At 37.4% G+C, this 21,886-nt stretch overlaps 2 protein-coding genes across 2 annotated transcripts; both read right to left on the reverse strand.

The window, feature by feature from the left end:
• Window positions 1–1,488: 1,488 nt before the first annotated feature.
• LOC112575791 (hillarin-like) lies at window positions 1,489–8,611 on the reverse strand. Its single transcript, XM_025257814.1, has 10 exons — window positions 8,416–8,611; window positions 8,161–8,247; window positions 7,768–7,850; window positions 6,705–6,821; window positions 5,829–6,064; window positions 5,491–5,709; window positions 3,436–3,792; window positions 2,577–3,144; window positions 1,660–1,713; window positions 1,489–1,506 (listed from the first exon to the last, which is right to left on the reverse strand). The coding sequence occupies exons 3-10, from the start codon at window positions 7,774–7,776 to the stop codon at window positions 1,489–1,491; spliced, it is 1,578 nt and encodes a 525-aa protein (XP_025113599.1). The 5' UTR covers window positions 7,777–7,850; window positions 8,161–8,247; window positions 8,416–8,611.
• A 2,972-nt stretch (window positions 8,612–11,583) lies between these two features.
• On the reverse strand, window positions 11,584–21,448 carry LOC112574782 (hillarin-like). The gene is made up of 11 exons (XM_025256059.1): window positions 21,420–21,448; window positions 21,015–21,098; window positions 19,460–19,576; window positions 18,584–18,813; window positions 18,251–18,463; window positions 16,302–16,658; window positions 15,444–16,011; window positions 14,293–14,590; window positions 13,888–14,138; window positions 13,292–13,471; window positions 11,584–13,176 (listed from the first exon to the last, which is right to left on the reverse strand). Exons 2-11 carry the CDS (start codon window positions 21,021–21,023, stop codon window positions 13,117–13,119), a joined length of 2,283 nt encoding a protein of 760 aa, XP_025111844.1. The 5' UTR covers window positions 21,024–21,098; window positions 21,420–21,448; the 3' UTR covers window positions 11,584–13,116.
• Window positions 21,449–21,886: the final 438 nt, after the last annotated feature.

Genomic DNA, 21,886 nt, shown 5'->3' on the forward strand with positions numbered 1-21,886 from the left:
ATTGATTAAGGGTCAGTCTCTTACCAAAGAGCCATTTATCACTGGTCATGAGTGGGGGGAGACAAGTCACAGCCTATGTCTGCATCGTTGTATGTTTCTTCATTGCCTGTACGGAGTTAGTTTCTCCTTTTGAGACTTCCTCTAGTTCGGTAAAAGGTGATCTTCTCCATGCACTGGAAATGTAAGATGTTACAAATCATTTTCGTATGACTCTGTGGTATAACATTGTCTAGTTTTAAGCATTGTGGTCTGAAATGCAATTTGTGGACTTACTTGTTTCTTGAGTGTTTCTATTGTTCTGTACTCGGCAAACGTCCCGACAGCTCGTTCCAGCTTCTGTTCTGCCAGATCCACCCGCTCTCGGGTAAGCGAGGACTTGTCCACACTGTTTACATTATTTATCAGTTGTTCTTCGTTTGTTTCTTTCAGTTTTGCTTTGACCTTCTGCCACGTCTGTTGAAAATCAAAAAGTTTTGTTTCTCAGTCACTAACTGAAGCAAAGAAAACCACTAAAACATCCTTACGTTGGTATATTAAACACATGCATAAACACAGTGTTTCTGTACAAAAGCAACAATAGAATTATTAATACAATCTTTTATCACTACTGTAAGCAATAAAACCACAAAAAATGGATATCACTTAATACATTGCGGTTCAGTAGTGTATTTCTTTAATTCATTTTAACTGCTGGTATCCCAAAATATGACTCTTGTGAAAAAGATGGAGAAAAGAATACACGAAAGTGAGTTGTACCTGAGCAGTTTTAAATCTCACAAGCAAAATGGCAATAAAGCTTAATTTTAATCACATTTCCCGTCTTCTTGATACTCAGACTGAACAACTACACAATGATTTCAAGGGTACACCGTATCACCCTGCAGCCTGTACATTTGTGTATGTATTTATGTATATTTATGTATATATTATGTACACCGTGTACTCACGTCAAGTTCCTCCTCGTTTTTTCTCCAATCAGAATGAAGGCTGCAACGATGATTCGTCATTGATGTGGTTCTGGAGGTCTTCCGCAGTCGATGAGCCTCGTCTGTTTTTTGACCTGAGGGACTGAACATTTTTTTTTCCATTTCTTCCTGGCCCTCTCGAACCAAGCCTGGTCCTGAGCCATTTGACTGACACAGGTGTTGTCTATTTCTTGAAGCATGCACGGAGTTCCTCCAAGTTAGTTTACTTTTTTTTAACGGGCCTTCTCCATTTCAGTGCACAGATAAATTGTATACAGATACACATTCTCACATCTACACATACAAGCTCCTGCAGAAATAGCCACGTGTACCATCTACCTGAGACCCTAGCGTTATTTCTGTATGTCTATACAGTCCACACCAAAGCAAAGGATTTATTTAGGTTTTAAAATACTTCTTCGTACCCTTCTGACACAATGCCACTAGAATTTTCTTGGCGTTCTCAATTTCTCTTTTGTTCTGAAGGTTTGCAGCCATTGAGTTTCTGATGCTCCGATTCAGCTCAGTTGAAGTTTCCTTCCTGTGCAGAATCAATAAAACACTCACCTTCTTCTATCATGCGTTTGTATAGCACGTTTCTCTGGCTCGTATTCGTTTTTGTCTAAACATCGGGTCTTTAATATCAGCCTCTCGTTCCCTTGAAGCAACTTTCTCTAACGAAGATATGGATTACTGCGTCATACTTGCCAACAGAGACCCATGCATCTTCATAGAACTGCAATGTTTTCTGTAATATATAAATATTTATATTAACACAATATGCTATTCATTTTGAGTGTTCTGTAGTTTAGTTGGTGTTACAGTTACATACATACGGTCAAGTGAAATTAAATTCGATATTATTGTTATGTTTTAATACTTTAAGATCATTGCTATTAAAACTCTTCTTATTATCAAGAAAAGACTATTGGGTTGATCAAAAATATTAGCGTGGTCATGGTGACAAAGAATCTCAAATCTCAGAGAATCTCACATTTATGCCACGTAGAACATAATTCTACACACAACAACAAATAACAGAACAAAGTAATATGCGTTTCTGTCAAATACCATGTCTGAAGATATTCAGTACACTAGACTTCTCCTGCTACTTGATATGCATTACACAAGTATTCATAACAGAAATTTTATGACTAAATGTAACATGTAAAGAGAAGTACAAAACGTAATAATAACATAAGAGCAATAACAAATTTTCATTTTTACTAGCTTCATATTCATACATGACTCATAGCATTATTTATTTAACGACAGATACTATCAAACTTTTTATTATGTCTGCTCATACAGAGTACTGTGTTTTTCCAAACAATACAGTAGAAGCATAAAAATTATCTAAAGGATACTCTATAATGCAAGCCATGACCTACTTGTTAGTTCGAACGTAGAGACCAATTCCACAGGTCAAATTATTACATACTCTGAAATCATGATTTTCTAAGCTTTTCAAATTATAAATACTCTAACATATGAAGATAAGGTTGCCGGCTAAACAAATTATACAAATTATACACTATTTAAGCACGTGACAACATCATTTGGAATGTCAGTATAATCTGACACGTGCATGAAATTCTAAAATAGAAATACCTTTGTGTCTTTGTCCCTGATTACTGCATTCAGTGTTTCATCGCTGGTCAGCAAGTAGTTCAGAACAGGAAAATTAAACATGTTTTTTGAAGATTGATCATTTTCTTTTCTGTTTTTTATAGTATCGATTTCAAGGGAATATTCTGGTATCGGGTCGTCTGCCGGGAGTCTCGCCGTGACCGTTACGTTATCGTCTTCTCGCTTCACGATGACGTTGTCCCGAAGTTCTTCTGGTGTCCGAATGGAGTGGACCAGTCTGGCCAAAATGTCCACATAATCTTTAACCTTGAAGTGTATGCTGATTTCATCACCATTTTTGACAGGCACAACCCCTTCCGTGTGGGAAGCCTCCGACAAACCAGCTTCAGCAGCTGCTTCACCAAAGCCAAACCCGTTTGTTGGGTGGGACGGCAAGGGCTGTGTGTCTGGAGCTGAATTATCATAGACGATCTGAAATTCGACTAGGTGAAAGGTTGTTTTTCCATGAACTCCCCATACTCTAAATGTGTATGTTCCTGTTACTGGAAGTCTGACCAAAAATGAGTCCGTCTGCTGAGTCCGCTTTATTCTGGAAGAAAACTGTCATATATTAAATAAAGAAATCGTACTTTGGTAGTTATTGATAACATGATTTTCTGTTCTAAGTAAGATACTAACTATTGCAGAGGCTAACATTATCTTTAAGAAATCTAAAAGGTAAATATTGGCTATTTTCGAGAAAATTGCCACATTATACAACTTGTAAATATACAATTTTATTGTCTTTTCACAACTGATGCTATATGGTGACAGAAATAGTATTTATTTCTCGACCTTCCTGTGCGATATTTCTTGTGAGGTTAAAAAGTATTATCCTTACATAGTTACGTAGAGTTCTGTTTGTATTTCCTGTGGGAATTTTCTTCCTGAACGACCTTCGTCGAAAAAGATCTGGTACTTCAGTTTATAACCAGCTTCCTGACTAAACATGTCAATCAAACACCATCCAGTTGTAGACTTGATCACGCACGTGAACGGGTTGGTCAGCTTCCATCCAGACGAAAAATACTGTTCACATAAGTAAGGCGACTCAACGAACTTCTCTCGTGTCCATGGTTCAGTCAGCAATTGCTTTTCTTCGTCATACGGATGACAGAAGTAAATCATCTCCTCAGGGTCAGTCAGGAAATAAAATTCGTTGAACATGAGCATCGGGGTACCGACATTTGCTGTGAGACTAAACAACAAATAGTAATATAATGACAGAAAACTATCAGTATAAAGTGTGATATGCTATAAGTGTAGCTGACAAAATCTTGAAATCAGTTAGAGATCAGTAAGTTTTGCATGGCCATACTCTCATTCCCGAATACATTAACTGTATGTTGTGTTTGAAAATGAGTATAAATTAATGGAAAACAATAAACAAGTTTTCTTGCTAATAGACTGAATGTAATCAGGCAAACAAATAGCTCTTTTGTTCTTCTAAGTAGACAATTGGTATTGGTTTCAGTTTTTTTCTGAACCATGGCAGCGATTTTAGAGATCCGACAGTTGCAAGATATACATCACAAAAAGCATGTGCTGAAGAAAGTTTTACTGCCATTGTTCTTTTTAAATTAAATGTATATGTGAGTATTAAAAATGGTAATGCATAATAGAAAATACATGAATTTGGACTGATAACATTTTAAACAGTGAGCAGATATTTATAAAATATATTGGTATGTAATTTTTTGCAACAGTAAAAGGAATGATACCATCAGGTTTATGTGTAATGGGAGATTCTACAAAATAAGCAATGGCTTTTTCGTTTGGAATAAGACACCATTATGTTGTGCTGTCCTGTTTCTCGCTATTAAAAAGCTAGAAAATGGATAAAGATTCTTCCCAGTTCTAAGCTATAAATCATCTAGCAAATTGCCAAGCGACGAACCTGATTTCAAAACGCTGTTAGAGGATTAGGACCTGAATAGTTAATTATTCGCATGCACTACTTACACTGTTGGAAATAAAGAAGGCAAAGGTCATCCCCTAACCTTTTTAGATCGTTGGGGGTGAGGTGTTAGAGACCTCACTTTTCTCGGGACCAGCTGTTACTTAAGGGCGATGCTCATCTCCTCTCCCTCGCTGCTTTACCTTCCCCAACCCTCTCTGAGTCAGGTACCATTGCCGCCAGCTGTCAACTGGGGAAAGTTTGCTGCGCTAATCGGGTATTGAAGCAGCGTGCTCTCAGTTTTGACGCTAGTATGTAAATATTCTAGTGCAACCATAATAAAATAAAATCTTATCACTACGACTAGACACAAATACAAAAGTAAAATTAAGGGAGGCGTGCACTCACAGTACAGTCCACAATGATGTCAGACATGCTCACGAGAGTCAGCAGCCGTCTCAGCTGTACCCACCATGGTGTCAGAGCCCATGTACTTAATTTAACACGAGTACACCGACATTAAAATAAGAATAACAACAAGACTAGCCCTGTTCTAACCGCAACAACGAAATGGGTTTGTTTTATTCTTCATCCTCATAGGTGCTTATTTTACTATTCCTTCATATAGCAGTTTCTGTATCAAAGGCTAAGGACTATACGAGCATAATTATCATTATTTACAATTGCACATTTCTGCTGTTGCTGTTGATGATGCTAATACTAAAGGTAGAAAGGCTATGGATGGTAAGGCGGCGAGAAGGAGAAGAGATGGGAACCATCCCAAAAGGAAGACGTTGGCCTATAGAGACACATCTACCACTTCACCCTCAAAACCGAACTAAAAAAATGTTAAGACGACAACATATATCTTACACTTACTAAACTTATCCAGGTTCTTTGAAATGTAGCACAGTTTTATCCTTTGTTACTTTTGTCGATTTAAAAAAAAACCTGTCTATGACTTTACTCGTTAATAGGAAACAAGCAAATAAAAATTACCTTGTTTTTATTGACGTTCCAGAATCCTCAACCAGCACAAAATTTTCCTTTTGGTAATCATACAATACTACAAAGGCCCAGAAAGGAAACACGAACCGCCAGCTGTTTGCCACGTATACAATTGCCCAGGTATTTTGTCCTTTTATCTCAATATCACCTGGCTCGTAGTCTGCATCTTTTACCTTGCCGTCCACAAGAACGCATGGGATTCTTGCAGCTCTGTGAAATTATGACAATTATTAACTTAGAAGTGATAGCATGACAGCTGTTTATTGTAGACAGTCTTCTTTTGATTTTACGACGCGAGTAAATATGAAGTTAGTGATACAAATGATTACCTGCACATCTTAGCGAACATTTTACCGATTAAAATAAATGTATCATCATTTGATGCCTGCTGTAGATAATAGTCTGGACTGTTGTTATCTCCACAACTGCCTGTCTCTTGTCGAAATCCTATATTCTGAGCGCCCATCCACACAAAAATTGCTCTTAACTTGTGTAGATCGGAGCTCAAATGACCGGTGAGGTGTTGGACAAGTTTGTCGAAACTGTCTTTTGGTGAATTGAGTTTCTGAAACACGCACAAAATGAGGTATTTGAGAATACGGTATAAATATTTGATATAAATTAGGATCTAATATCATGTTTTTGTTGAATCTTCTTTGACAAATAAAGCAGAAAGGTTGTTGAGAAATAGTTTTGTGACAGGTTTCCTTGTTATCAGAGGAAGTACTCGAATTAAGTTGTTATAAGCAGCAGGCTATTGACCACATCCCAGGGAACTATGCATTTTTGCAATTGGGGCAACTGCTCTCTTCGTGTTTTGTTGTTTCATTCGACTGGTAATAAGAGTGTGAAAGCATTTGTCTGCCCAAATCAATCTTAGACCCTCCCATAGACCGGTTTTTCGTTAATTTCTCAAAGAGATACAGCTACAATGTATCGTAGTGCAGCTAGAGTGTGTATTGCTTCTGTTTTTACCTGTCTTCTATCTATATTTTTGGACATTCAGACAGGAGTAGGGAGAACACTTTACCGAGCAACAACTCTCTAAAGCTTATGCCAGCCTGTGAAGTGAGGAAATCAGTAAAAGTTTGGAAGTACATTACTTTGTTGATCACAAAAGAAAATTAAAGTGACCATGTATGTTTCAGTATTGTACGTTAGAACTATCTTCTATAGCTATTAATAGTAATGATTCTTATTTGTACCGCCCGAGCGTCCTTGTCCACTTGAGTGAAGTTTACATCTCGGAGTAGGTCCTCCTTGAGGGTTTCCGGTGGACACAGAGGTGGGTACCAGTCCTCGAGCTCCCATAGCTCCTGATCCTTTAGACAGAAATATTAAGAAAACCTTAGAGAAATATAAACGATTCGCCTTCTTTTATACAGGTTGAGCTCTAGCCGACGAGAATTTTCTTCACTTATTTCTCATATTTGGCATTAAACGTCTAATGTCTTGTCAGCTGTACCTTTGTAGACACGTATTTGTATTTGTTTTTAAGTTGTTGTTGTATCACTTATCAATGAAGGTTTTATTTAATACCGTCTCTTTCCCATTTTCACCTTCTTTGTCGTGTTTCCTCCACATCACTTTAGTCAGCATGGGAAATTATATCAACAAACTACACGGTGCCCCATTCCGCAAGAAATAGTCACATTTGGACTCTCTATTACTCAATGAAATTTTCATTTCTGCTAAGATCAACTGGCAGAGGTACGATGAAGTTTTAAAAAGAGGATACTTATCATAAATGCTTTTGGAAGCACAAGTATAATTAAAGTGGAAAGACAACTTAGAAAAAGATCCACCAATGCGAGGCTTCATTGTGTTGAATTTAATATTCATCATGTCAAAAAAAATTCCGCTCTTTTTATTTAAGCAGTGAGTACACTTTTAGGACACCCTATATTTCAGTGTTGTAAGAGATATTATATTCACAAATATCTTTCAGGCTAAAGACGAGATTCAAGCACTTGATCCAATATTTGCAAATGGAACTCAGGATCTTCCATGAAGATATCATAGGTTCGATCATTTTACTGTGGTTGTAGTATAATGTTGAGATTTGATGTCAAGTTCATGATTTTTCTTGCACATAAATATACTGCTTTATCGTCTTCACCCCACACACTCCTACAGACACACACACATGAATATGCACACACGCGCGCGTACACATACACACACAAACACACTTTTTAACTAATCATATGAATATTTACGGTATAATTATTAAACGTATAAAAATAATGAAGTCACATGACGTCTGACCTGATTCATCTGTGAAGTATGAGTAAACAAGAACTCTCAAACTTTTTATACTTCCGCCAGTAGCTTCCAGAAATATGGCTGATCTGTCATCAGAAAATAAATCTTTGTTAATATTAATCATTCTTCCCTTAAATTGTTTCCTGTAAAATTTTACTTTACTCAGGGTGTACTGGAGGACGTTTGCTGCTACGGGTATCAAACCGTCGTTGCATTGGGTTCGGACTCCATTGCTCTACGTTATCGGGTTTACCAACATGTCGAATTTCGGATGCACAGCAGACCTGATAAGGACATCTTGCAGCGATTTATTCTGTTTAAATAGGTATGTGTAGAACGAATACTTGTTACAAAAAAGAAATAAATGTAACTAATAACTGAAAGAACAGTACTTACTTGAATTTACCCAGAAGTAGAGAGATGTTTTTCATTCAGAAGCCTTACATAGGTGCAGATAAAAGTAGGTCATCTCTGTCTGTTTACCTGTCCCAGTTAAAGCGAAACATCCGATTTTAAAAGTACTTTCAAATAAATGATAATGTTCCGCCACTTTTTTGTTTGTACGCAGATAAGTGAAAACCACAAAATATTGCCGTGAGTATAACAAGGGTGAGATACTATTAAGATAACACCTTGTCATGATCTACTTACTTTTCTTCCACTGGTAGCAGACTTCAGTGACATCAGATGTAAGCAGGACAGTTTGTATCTAAGTTTCACCACCTTCCAAAAAAAAAAAAATAGAATAATTTTCTCTTTTCCTCACAAGATAATGACTGCGCTGTATGTTGTTAGCCTTTCAACAATGTCAGCGTGCGACTGTCGTTTTCAAGAAACTGTGACTGTCTTTTTTGAGAACATAGAATAGAATGAATCACTGTGGTGTAACCTGAGTGCAGCACACGAATCCGGGTATAGCAAGGGGGATTGTGCCGCAGCCGGATATCACGTTACTTATGACAAGTGGGAGAAAGGGGTGCAGTGGCGAATCAACATGTGTGTCTGTCATGTGTTAGCTACGGAGTGACTAGATGTAGCTAATATGCAGAATGGTTGGAAGTGAGTGTGTAGTAGTAGTATGCTTGACTAATCATGAGAGAAGATGATCCTCGAAGGTGAAGATTTAACATTGTGGTTTGTAACGGATAAGTACTTAGTAGAGGGGGTAAGGCGGGAAGGTCGACAACCGTGGTTGATCTGATCTAGGGTAGTGGGCTGGAAGTTGTTTGCCCTTGAGCAAATGACGTCAATTGTGATGTCAAAATAAGGTGACGAAAAAAGATAGAGGAAAATAACGTTAGAGGGAAAAAACGGTAAGAAGAGAGCAGACGGCGGAACAGAAGTTGGAGTTGGTGGTTTTTCTCTGGATTTTCTCGTTACTGCTGCGACCGCGGAATAAGTATTACCGGGGAAGTAATACTGCGTTTATACTACAGGGGGATGTACTTCACTGATCGTGATTTACTGTAGTCCGTGTCAGCGCCGTGGGGAGCTCTGTGGCTTGGGCATCCCGCAGTACAGTTTCTTGGTGGGGCCAAGAAACCACACACTGGTGTGAGCGAGTAAACCACGGATCCAGATCTTGGTGCAAAACTGGCTCACCGACCACCATCCGTCGCCTGGAAAGGACAGTTCCAAACAGCCTGAGATTAAACCGCCGGTGGAGGGAAGGTTTTCTCTCGGCCTTCAGCTAACCTATCCTCATCCTGCTAAACACCCAGGAGGCAACCGCATGTGCAAGTCCGTGACGTTCTGCCTGTAAACTGTGGGTATCGTAAAATACTTTTTTTTAATGATAAATCGACTTCTAGGAAAGAAGATTAGTGTTACTCATTAGAATAGAGGACTTGGGAGGGTTGCAATGACTTTAATATAAAAGGTTTGGGTTTCGTCAAGAACGAACATTTTATACTATAATACAGTGGATATTAACATTGGTAATTCATCAAGAAAGGACAGCACCGGAGACAGCGGAATACTTTATCAGTGACAGTATTTGTGTGAATCAACTTTATTGTTAACTCTAATAGTACGTTGGATGAATGATATAATATATTGGTAATATATCTTGTGTGGCGAAAGAAGGAGTGAATCTCTGATTGTTGATACTTTGTCTTTTTTTTATTTAAAATTGTGTTTGAATTCAATAATTATTAGTGCCTCTAAGGAGGTTCGCCCACCCTCAAGCGATCTGATTATATTGGTTTCTGGAGAGAATGCACGTTTTTAATTTGATGAAGAATCATTGTCTTCGCACTGGGTTTTCGAAAAGGAAGGTTGTAACCGAGATCCGTTCAGATTCTCCACTGTGAGTTTGTCTAGGAAGCAACCGTATTTGGAATCATACGATCTTGTAAATTTATTTGGAAAACTCTCGATTATTAATAACATTATTTATTTATACTGAATTGCCTTTGTTTGTTATTGTGGATACACGTTGAGGGCTCGGAGTCCATTAAAGTATAATTAGCAATTAAGTGTGAGTGTGAATGTACACGTAATTGGCATGAGTTAGTAAATCTGTCACGAGTGTAATTCGCTCCAGGCAACGGCAATCTAACCTTTGACCATCTTCGCGTGCTCAATCCCCGGTGTTAATGACTACTAATAAATAATAAAGCTTCTCGGTTCTAACAGTGTTAAAAAAACCTTAAAACCTTGTTTTAGATGTTCATAGCGAGAAAAAGCCAGAAAAATAAAAATGTATCTTTGATTACGGATGCTGTTTACAAAACTCGAACAGGAAATCTTTGTCTTCAAGGCTGTGGGGTAATGTGTGAAGTGAAGTGGCTTATTGTGCAATTTTACTAGCGGTTCTTGTAAACTCGCAACTAAATTCCAGGTGAGGACCCTGCACCCTACATGTGCAGACTACCTTTCTTGTGGATAAAGTTTCCAGTCGAGTGTTGTTTTGTGAAATTAGCAGACATGGAATGTCCAGAGACTACATATGTCCAGAGTGATTTCCCTTCGGCTAACTGGATTGATCTCTGTCCATTTTTGTCTCGTCACCCGATTAATATTGATTTCATGTCTGTTAATGTTTTTTTGTTTTTTTATAGCTTTCTAACCTTTATTTGGACTAATGTATTTGACTACGCCAATGTCGTATCCACCTGTAGACCGCATCTTGTCGGCATGTTTCGTTTGATGGATCCCTTGTCTCAATATTTTGTTGCATGTACAACATTTTGTTTCTAATCTATGGATACGCAATCTTTACGTTTTATTCATTTCTAGCTTTGTTGCTACATTTTCCAGTGCAAGTTCTTATTTGAAATCTGTACATGTGAGGATTTCGACTGTACGTCGGAGGAGAAATGTTTAGCCTTTCCTTTCTTCACTGATTTTCTAGTTCGTAACTGCTAATACATCCTAGGTTCCAGAAAGGACGACCTTGGAGTCCTGGCAGTTGTTATCATCATCAGTAGTATTGTATCTGGCTGCTTATTTTCTTTTTCCTCCAAATCATCAATTTCATTGTAATTTTTATCCTTATTTTGATATTTATATCCGACTGAACTTTGGTGAAATCCGAGCCAGCTCCTTCGTTGCTTCTTTGGTTTCTCTAAATTTGCTGTTTATTCGGCACACAACATGAATTATGTAAGGATGAGTCACTTCTAAAGGTTAAGGACTACATTTCATTGGTCATTTTGTGATGATTATTGTGTAGAAAGTTTGTTTCGGCTGTTGTTGTGTCTCCACAGTTATAATATCAAGAGCACAAAAGCCAAGTGTTGCCAAGACTGCACAACTTCTGGACCAGGGAACTAGTTCCTCCATAATAACATAGCGATCCGTCTGTATCTCTGGAAATCTTTTATTCGAGCAATCATCGTCAAAATACAATTGGCTTTTCAGTTTGTAAAGTTTTGTTAGACTAGAAAATTCTTTAGAAAATCATTCAGAGCTGGAGTTTATTAGTCATGTCAATCGTTCTTAACAGAATGTATAGTACGTGTCTTGAGATGTAAAACACACACACACACACACACACTCGCTCAACTCTTTCACTGATATTCGCTTTTTCTAACAAAGTATATTTACCCAAACAAACAATTGTAATCATAACGAAAGAAAGTAGGACAAAAATGGACTCCTCAAGGAAAACATCTCAGTCACATGTCGATCCTGTCTCGACATTTCACTCTGGTCGAGTAAATGCCATTCCGGGTCAGCTTTTGCGGTGACCTTGTTCGAGTCAATGCAATCTTTCGGCCTGCTGGCTGGCTCATTAGTCACGTGATGGGGAAATCACGTGACTAGTCTCGTGATTAAACACGAATAGTCTAGAGTCTAGAGTTTTTATTTCTCGTGGAAAAGACAGCGGTATATACGGATTTCTTATCAGAATCAGAGCATTAATAGATGAATGCTAAAATGAGACTGAGAATAATGTTTGTTTGTTCTTGGGCAACTCACTTAAACCGTTCCGTCAGTTATGTTCCGGAGTGATTTATTGGTTGATTGATTGACCAATGCTTAAATTAAAGGATATGGACATTTATACAATAATTTACATTAATTTCTTAAAAAGGACATTCAATTATTTATTATTATCTGACTATCGCAACTCCGATAACAAAACATATACAGCATCATTAAAAAAATTTCGACACGAAATTTACAAGAAGATGAAGTAAATCTACCAGTAAATAACATCACATAAATATCGTTTTGCCTCGGGTACTGAAACAAAATTTAACCGAAAAACCATCTGACCATTCTAAAAACATTCTGTGTAAGGTAAAAATATAGTAAGTCGACAAAAAACAACACTGATATTTTCAAATCAAACAGAGATAAGTCACAGTACATAGTCCCGACTTCCTCAACATGTGCTGCTATAAACACTTAGAGGCAACAAGAGAAGTAAAAATTAGCTACAGATTGATACCTGATAATCTATAATTATATATCTACTGAGATAAACTGATAATCTAACAATACCGATAAACCAAAGAAAAACAGCGGTAAAAGAGAAAGTACACTGGTTCTTTAAACACCAATTACGTACATTTTAATTACATGGTTCGAGGAATTTCAACTTGTTTAAATGGTAATATGAAAGTAATTTAATATATTCAGTACACGTGTAGGTTTTTGTTTTCATGAATAAAACATGTAAGAAGCCAAAGGTGGCGTAATAGTCTATATGAAAGACAAATACAAAGCTCTTCCAGCCTCTTGCTGATAAACAAAACCGGGTGTTGATAAGAGACAGAGTCTTTTAAGTAAGTTGCAAAATTCTTCTTAAAAAATGATTAGGAGTCTCTTACCAAAGCATTTCTGACTTGGTCATGAGCAGAGGGGACAGGCTGCAGCCTCTTCCTGTACCTTTTGTGTTCATCACTTTGCACTCTTTTTGAGAGTTCCTTTAGTTCGGTAAAATGTGATCTTCTCCAAGCACTGGAAACGTCAAGTGTCATATATATAAACATAGAACAATTTTAGTATCACTGTGTTACATTATTTTATAGTTTAGGCAGGGGCATGTAGTCTGAAATACAGTTTGTGGACTGACCTGTTTCTTGAGTGTTTCTATTGACCTGTATTCGGCAAACGTTCCACGAGCTCCTTTCAGTTTCTGTTCCGCCAGATCCACCAGCTCTCCGTTAATAGAAAGGTTTTCCAAATCGTTTACTTTATTTATCAGTTGTTCTTTGTTCGTTTCCTTCAGTTTTTCATTGACCTTCTGCCACGTCTGTTAAAAACCAAATAGTAATGTTTCTCAGCCACTAACTGGAGCAAAGAAAACCTCTAAATCATCCGCATCTTGATATATTGAACACATGCTAAAAAAATTTAATTTTACAGTATCCTTACACAAAAGTTGTAATAAAATTATCAATACAATATTTTTATCATTAGTGTAATCAAGATAACTCAGAACTACAAAATTATATCTCATATCACTGAATACGGTTCAGTAGTGTACTTCTCTGTTGTAACTGCTGGTATCCCAAAAGATCACACATGAGAAAATGATGAAAAGAATTAGTGAAAGTGAAGTGTACCTACGCGGTTTTCAATCTCACAAGACTGAACACGTACATAATGATTTCAAGGGTACACAGTAGCACCCATTATTGTGTACATTAATGTACACCGTGTACTCACGTCAAGTTCCTCCTCGTTTTCTCCAATCAGAATGAAGGCTGCAACGATGACGTCACAGACGTGGTCTGGAAGTCTTCCCCCCGTCGCCTCGTCTTTTTTCCTGAGGGACTGCACCATCTTTTTCATTTCTTCCTGGCCCTCTTCGAACCAAGCCTGTTCCCGAGCCATTTGACTGACACAGGTGTTGTCTATTTTCTTGAAGCATGCACGGAGTTCTTCCAAGTTATTACTTTTAAAGGCTTTTTCCACTTCTGCACAGATAAATTGTACACAGATACACATACCCATATCTACACATACAAACTACGTGCAGAAACAGCCACGTGTACCAATTAGTGAGTCCCTAGTGTTATACTCTCCACACAAAAGCAAGTTTTATTTCGAATTCAAAATATATGTTCGTACCTTTATGAAACAGTGTCACTAGAATTTTCTTGGCGTCCTTAATGTCTCCTTTGTTCTGAAGGTTTGCAGCCTCGCACTTTTCGAGTCTTTGATTCAGCTCATCCAAGTTTCCTTCCTGTGCAGAAACACGCAATTCCTCTACCATACGTTTGTAGGATGTTTGCTTGGCTCGTATTTTTTTGTCTAATAACGGGTCTTTAATATCAGCCCTCTCGTCCTTTGAGGCAACTTTCTCTAACATCTCTGCGTCATCCTTGCCAACAGAGACCCAAGCATCTTCGTGGAACTGTAACTTTTTCTGTAAAAAAGAAATATTTGTATTTTATGTAGCTCAGTAAATACTACTGGTATATTTACATGAGGTCCAAGCGAAAATAAATTCGATACTTTTTTTAAACACAGAATATTTCAATTAGAACTCTTCATATTATCAAGAAAAGATTATCGGGCAGCTCAAAAATATCAGTTCTCATGGTGGAGTGAGAGTATCTCAAATCTCAGAAAATTTCACATTTATGCCGCCTGCAATAGCCAGAGCCTAATTTTACATGCTACAACAAATAACAGAAAAAGATAATACTGCGTTACTGTCAAATATTATGTCTAAAAGTATTCAGTACAATACACTCCTCTTGGTATATCATATGCATTCGACATGCATCATAAAATAAATCAAATACGTATGAATATATGTGAAATTAAAGAGACAACACAAAAACAGCAATAACATGAATTTTCATTTTGATTAGTTTCCTATTTATATAATTATGACTTATAGCATTATTTGTTTAACGACCGATGACTACCAAAATTCTTCTTATGACTGTCTTATACAGACTAATTTTTTTTTCAAATAATAAAGTAGCTAAAACACACTCAAATGTGCACCATACAAGCCATGACATGGATGTTTGTTCAAATGTGGCTAACCAATTCCAAAGGTCAAATTAGTATTTATTCTGACAGTCTGTGTTTCTGTGCTTTTCATATGTGAAAATAGAGTTAACGTACAAAGGATCAGGTGGCATGCTCAACAAATGATACGATACTATATATTGAAATGTTTATTCTATTTCGTCTTAAGCACACGACAACATCATTGGAATGTCCTTATAATCCGACACGTGCATCAATTGCTAAAATAGAAATACCTTTCTGTCTTCGTCCGTAATTACTGCATTCAGTGTTTCATCGCTGGTCAGCAAGTAACTCACAACCTTAGAACCGAACAATGATTTTATTGATTCATCTTTTTGTGTTATCTTTTTTACAGTATCGACTTCAATGGAATATTCTGGTGTTGGGTCGTCTGCCGGCAGTCTCGCTGTGACCGTTACTTTATCTTCTTCTCGCTCCACGATGATATTGCCCCGAAGTTCTTCCGGTGTCCGAGTGCAGTGGACTAGTCTGGCCGAGATGTCCACGTCATCTTTAACCTTGAAGTGTATGCTGACCTCGTCACCACTTTTGACAGGCACAACCCCTTCCGGGTGGGAAGCCTCCAACAGACCAGCTTCAGCAGCTGCTTCACCAAAGCCAAACCCGTTTTCAGGACAGGACGGGAAGGGATGTGTGTCTGGAGCAACATCATCACAGACGATCTGAAAGTCGACTAGTCTGTTGATTTCATCTCCGTGAACTCCTAGTACTGTAAATGTGTATGTTCCAGTTACTGGAAGTCTGACCAAAAATGAGTCCGTCTGCTGAGTCCGCTTTATTCTGGAAGAAAACTGTCACGTATTAAGCAAAACAAAATCGTACTTCGGTATATATTGATAACATGTTTTTCTGTTTCAAGTAAAATACTAACTATTGCAGAGGCTACCACTATCTTTAAAAAATCTAAAAGGTAAATATTTGCTATTTTTGAGAAAATTGCCACATTTTACCACTTTTAAATATTTAAACAATTTTGTCGTCTTTTCACAACTTATATGGTGACAAAAGTTATTTTTTTCTCGACCTTCCTGTGTGATATTTCTTGTGAGGTTAAAAAGTATTATCCTTACATAGTTACGCAGAGTTCCGTTTGTATTTCCTTTGGGAATTTTCTTCCTGAACGACTTTCGTCGAAAAGCATCTCGTACGCCAGTTTATAACCACCTCCCTGACTAAACATGTCGATGAAACACCATCCAGTTGTGGACTTGATCACGCACGTGAACGGGTTAGTCAGCTTCCATCCAGACGAAAAATACGGATAATGTAAGCAAGGCGACTCAACGAACTTCTCTTGTGTCCATGGTTCAGTCAGCAATTGTTTCTCTCTGTCATATGGGTGACATTTGTAAATCATCTCCTCAGGGTCAGTCAGGAAATAAAATTCGTTGAAAATGGGCGTCAGGGTACCCTCATTTGCTGTGAGACTAAACAACAAAAGTAACATAATGACAGAAAACTGTCACTATAAAGTGTGACATTCTATAAGTGTTACTGACAAGATCTTAAGATCAGTAAGTGTTGCATCGCCATACTATCATTCCCGAATACATTTACTGTATATTGTGTTTGAAAACAAAGATTAATCCATAAATTAATGGAAAACAATAAACAAGTTTTCTTGCTAATAGAATGAATAGAACTATGCAAACAAGTAGCTCTTGTTTTCTTCTAAGTAGATTATAGGTTTTGATATTAGTTTTTCTCTGAACCATGGCAAAGATTTTAGAGATCTTCTGAAAGGTGCCAGTATACATTTATATCACAAAAGGCAATAGTTGAAGAATGTTTTACTGCATTTTTTATAATTAAATGTATATCTGATTTTTAAATATGGTAATGCATAATCAAAATATACATAAATTTAGACTGCTAATATTTTCAACACTGTGCAGATATTTATAAAATATATTGGAATGTAATTTATTGTACTTTGCAACAGTGAAAGGAATGATAACATCAGGTACATGTGTAATGGGGGACTCTACAGAATACGCAATAGTTTTTTTTATTGCAATAAGACATTATTATGTTGAGCAGAATTGTTTCTTGCGATGAAAAAGGTACAAAATGCATTTAGATTGTTCCTAGTTCTAGGATTTAATAACAAATTGCCAGCGCCAATGTACGAACCTGCTTTCAAAACGCCGTTAGAGGATTAGGACCCTAACCTTTCCAGGTCGTTGGGGGTCAGGTGCTAGAGACCTCACTTTTCTCGGGGCAAGCTATTACTTGAGGGCAATGCTCATCTCGTCACCCTCTATGTAGTCACTTGGGTTAACTGGGAAAAGTGTTCTGCGCTAATCGGGTACTGAGCCAGTGCGCTCTCAGTTATGACGCAGGTATGTTGATATTCTACTCCAACGATAAAAAAAATCAGATCACTAGGACTACACACAAATAAAAAATTTTTTTAAATGAATCTGTGGAGTCGTGCAGCCACAGTACAGTCCATAATGCTGTTAGACATAACCATGAGAGTCTGCAGCTGTCACAGATTAACATACCATGGTGTCAGAACACATGCATCTGATTTAACACGAGTACATCGACATTATTAGTAGAATAACAAGAATAGCCTTGTTATAATCGCAAAAAAGGAATGGGTGTATTTCATCCTCTTAGGTGCATATTTTTCTGTTCCTTCATGTACGAGTTTATGTATCAAACGCTAAAGACTATTTGAGCATAATTATCGCTATTTATAATTGTAAATTTATGCTGTTGCTGCTGATGATGATAATTATGATAATAATAAAGGTAGTAAGGCTGGTAAGGCGGCGAGAAGGAGCAAAGACGGAAACCGCTGTTAGAAGAAGACGCTGGCCTATAGAGACATGTCGTATCTACCTAAAACGACACAAAAATGTTACGAGGACGACATATACCTCACCTTTACTTATGTTATCCAGTTTCTTTGTAATGTAGCACTGTTTTATCCTTTATTACTTTTGTCCATTTAAAAAAATACCTGCCTACAACTTTACACGTAAAAAAGCAATAAGGTAAAAAAAAATACCTTATTGGTGTTCCGGAATCCTCAATCAGCACCAAATTTTCCTTTTGGTAACCACTTGCTGCTGCAAAGGCCCAGAAAGGAAACACGAACCGCCAGCTGTTTGCCACGAAAACAATTGCCCAGGTACCTAGTCCTTTTATATCGACATCACCTGGCTCGTAGGTTGTACCTTTTGCCTTGCCGTTCACAAGAACACATGGGATTCTTGCAGCTCTGTCAAATTATTACAATTATTAACTTAGAAGTGCTAGCATGACAGCTGTATATTGTAGACGGTCCTTTTATGGATGTTGCGACGCGAGTAAATATTAAGTTAGTGATACAAATGATTACCTGCACATCTTGGCAAACATTTTACCGATTAAACTATTATATTTTGATGCCTCCTGTAGGTAATAGTCTGGACTGTTGTTGTCTCCACAGCTGCCTATCTCTTGTCGACATCCTATGTTCTGAGCGCTCATCCACACAAAAATGGTTCTTAACTTGTGTAGATCGGAGCTCAAATGACCGGTGAGGTGTTGAACAAGTTCGTTGAAACTCTCTTTTGGTGCATCGAGTTTCTGAAACACGCACAAAATAATGAAATGGAGAGGACAATGTGAACATTTGATGGAAGGGAGAATCTAACATCTTGTTATTGCAGAATCCTCTTTAAAAACTCAAACAGAGAGATTGTTGATAGATGGCTTTTTTGTGACAGGTTTCTATGAACTTTTATCAGAGCAAGTGCTCGAATTAAGTTGTTACGAGCAGCAGGTAGGGCTGTTATTGAACAACATTCCAGGGAACTATGAGTTTTTAGAACTAGGACAGCCGCTCTCAACGTGTTTTGTTATTTCAGACGACGTGCAATAAGAGTCTGAAAGCATTTTCTGCCCGAAGCAATCTTAAACTCTTACATAGACAAGTGGTCTTGCTAATATTATAAAGAGACACAACTACAATGTATCGTAGTGCAGCTAGAGTGTGTTTTACTTCTGTTTTTATCTGTCTTCTATCTATATTTTCGGACAGTCAGACGGGAGTAGGGAAAACACTTTAAAGCTTATGTCATCCTGTGAAGTGCAGACATCAGTGCTGCAAAAGTCTGGTTCTAAAATTAATCTGTTGTTCATAAGAAATCAATTAAAGAGACCATGTTTTTTCTATCGTTGCAAGCTATGACTATGCTCAGTAGGTATAAATAGTAATGTTTCTAATTTGTACCGCCCGAGCGTCCTTGTCCACCTCTGTGAAGTCTTCATCTCGGAGTAGGTCCTCCTTGAGGGTCTCCGGTGGGCATAGAGGTGGGTACCAGTCCTCGAGCTCCCATAGCTCCTGATCCTTACAGCAGACAGAGAGATTAAGAAACCTTAGCAAAATATGAACTACTCTTGCCTTGCTTTAATAATGGTTGAGATCTAGCCAAATAGAATTGTATCCGCTAACTTCTAATATTTTTCAATAAAATTATAATGTTTCATAAGCTCCACCTCTGTAGAGATATCTGCACAAGCATTTATATTTACTTTAAATTTGTTGTAGTATCACTTATCGATGAAGATGCATTTTAATACTGTCTTTTCCCTTCAATTTTTTCCTTCTTTTTACTTAACATTACTTTGGAAGCGAGTAAAATTAGATCACGGCAAACTTACGATGACGTTTTGAAGAGAGAAATTGTATCATAAATACATCTGGAAGAACAGTAGTATCACTGAAGTGCAAAAACAATTTACAGGACACTTTCCATAAGATCCACCAACTCGACGTACCATTATGTTTATCCTTTTCGTATTTATTTGTGACCCTCCACAATCAAATGAGTCTTAAGTCGGGAATTTGAGATTTGCAAAATACATATTTAAAAAAATTACAGATTTTGAACTTTCGTTTGATACAAAAGTTGTTCTTCTAGTCCTAACATTGAGTTATAAACGTTTGAAGTGTGAAAGTACGGTGGCGGCCATTTTGAGAAAAGCGGGTTCAAAGATTGGCGTCAAGATGGCCGACCAGATTTGCTTACTCCTAAACTTTTGCAGACAAATCTTTTGATCGGTTAATACTGGAATCGTTCTTGAAAGAAGCTGAACATACAGACTGTGGGCTTTCTGCCAAGGTATAACACGATGAGGTTATGACAGGGAAAGAGTATCGAAAAAGCGTTTGAATTTCGTCTGAAAGCAGTAAGGATCGCAGTAGAGTACCTCGATTAAAACGTATTTTAAGTCGATTTCTAACTTTTATTTTAACATAGCAGTGTATTTTCCTGATAGTTTATTAACCAAGGAATCCATTTTTAAAGAAAAGTCAAACTGCACAAAACTGACCTCGATCACCTTTCGGGGCCTCTAGAACAAAACTGTTCCGTAAGACTTAAAGACTCATTTCGTCGTGGAGGGTCACATTTGTATATCTTGTTAAAAAAAAATTCGTATTTCTTCTTTGAACAGTGAGTACACTTTTGAGACACGTTGTCGTTCACTGTTGTAAAAAAGATGCTATATTCACAAATTTTTTTCAGGCTACAGACAAGATCCAAACCCTTCATTCGATTTTTACTGCTCAGGATCTTCCGGAAAGATAACATGGGCTCGGTCATTTTTATAAGGTTGTAGTGTAAGGTTGAGATTTGATGTCACATTCATGGCTTTGCTTGCACATAAATATACTGCTTTATTTGCGCACCCACACATACACACACACTTTTTCACCAATCATATGAATATTCACGGTATAATTATTAAACGTATAAAAATAATGAAGTCACACGACGTCTGACCTGATTCATCTGTGAAGTATGAGTAAACAAGAACTCTCAAAGTTCTTCTTACGTCGGCCAGTGGCTTCCAGAAATATGGCTGATCTGGATAAAAAGAAAAATAATAAATTGCTGTTGATAATAATCATCATCCCCTTATTTTTTTCTGTAAAATTCATTTCACTTTCCTCAAGGTCTAGTGGAGGAGGTTTGCTGCTCCACTCGGGTATCAAACCGTCGCAACATTGGGTTCGGACCCCACTGGTCTAACTTATCGGGTTTAACAACATGGCAGACGTCGGATGCACAGCAGACTTAGTAAGGTCTTCTTGCAGCGATTAATTCTGTTTTCAATACACTTGTGTAGAACGGAGTTTGTAAGAAAAAAAAGAAGTCTGGCTAATAAATAAAAAAGACGGTACTTACTTGAATTTCCCCAGAGGTAGAGAGATTTGTTTCATTCACAAGCCTTATGTAGGTGTACACAATGATATGTTATCTCAGTCTGGTGACATATCCTAGATAAAGCGAGACATCCGACTTTAATGCTACATTCACATAAATAATATTGTTCCGCCACTTTTAGCTGGACACAGATACGTGAACACCACAAAAATTGCCGTGAGTCTTACAAGGGTGAGCTGCTATTAAGACAACACCTTATCATGATCTACTTCAGTTTCTACCACTGGCCACAGACTTCAGTGACATCAGATGTGAAAATATAAGAAAGTTTATATTTACGTTTCCCCATCCTTCCAAAAAATAATAATTATTGAGAAATTCTCATTTCGTTACAAGATAATGACTGCGCTGTAAGTTATTAGCCTTTCATCAATGCTTATCAATTTTATTTTTCACTCTACTAAGTCTTTAACATGGTTAGTGTTCAA

Source organism: Pomacea canaliculata, linkage group LG11, assembly GCF_003073045.1.
Source record: "Pomacea canaliculata isolate SZHN2017 linkage group LG11, ASM307304v1, whole genome shotgun sequence".
Lineage (NCBI taxonomy): Eukaryota > Metazoa > Mollusca > Gastropoda > Architaenioglossa > Ampullariidae > Pomacea > Pomacea canaliculata.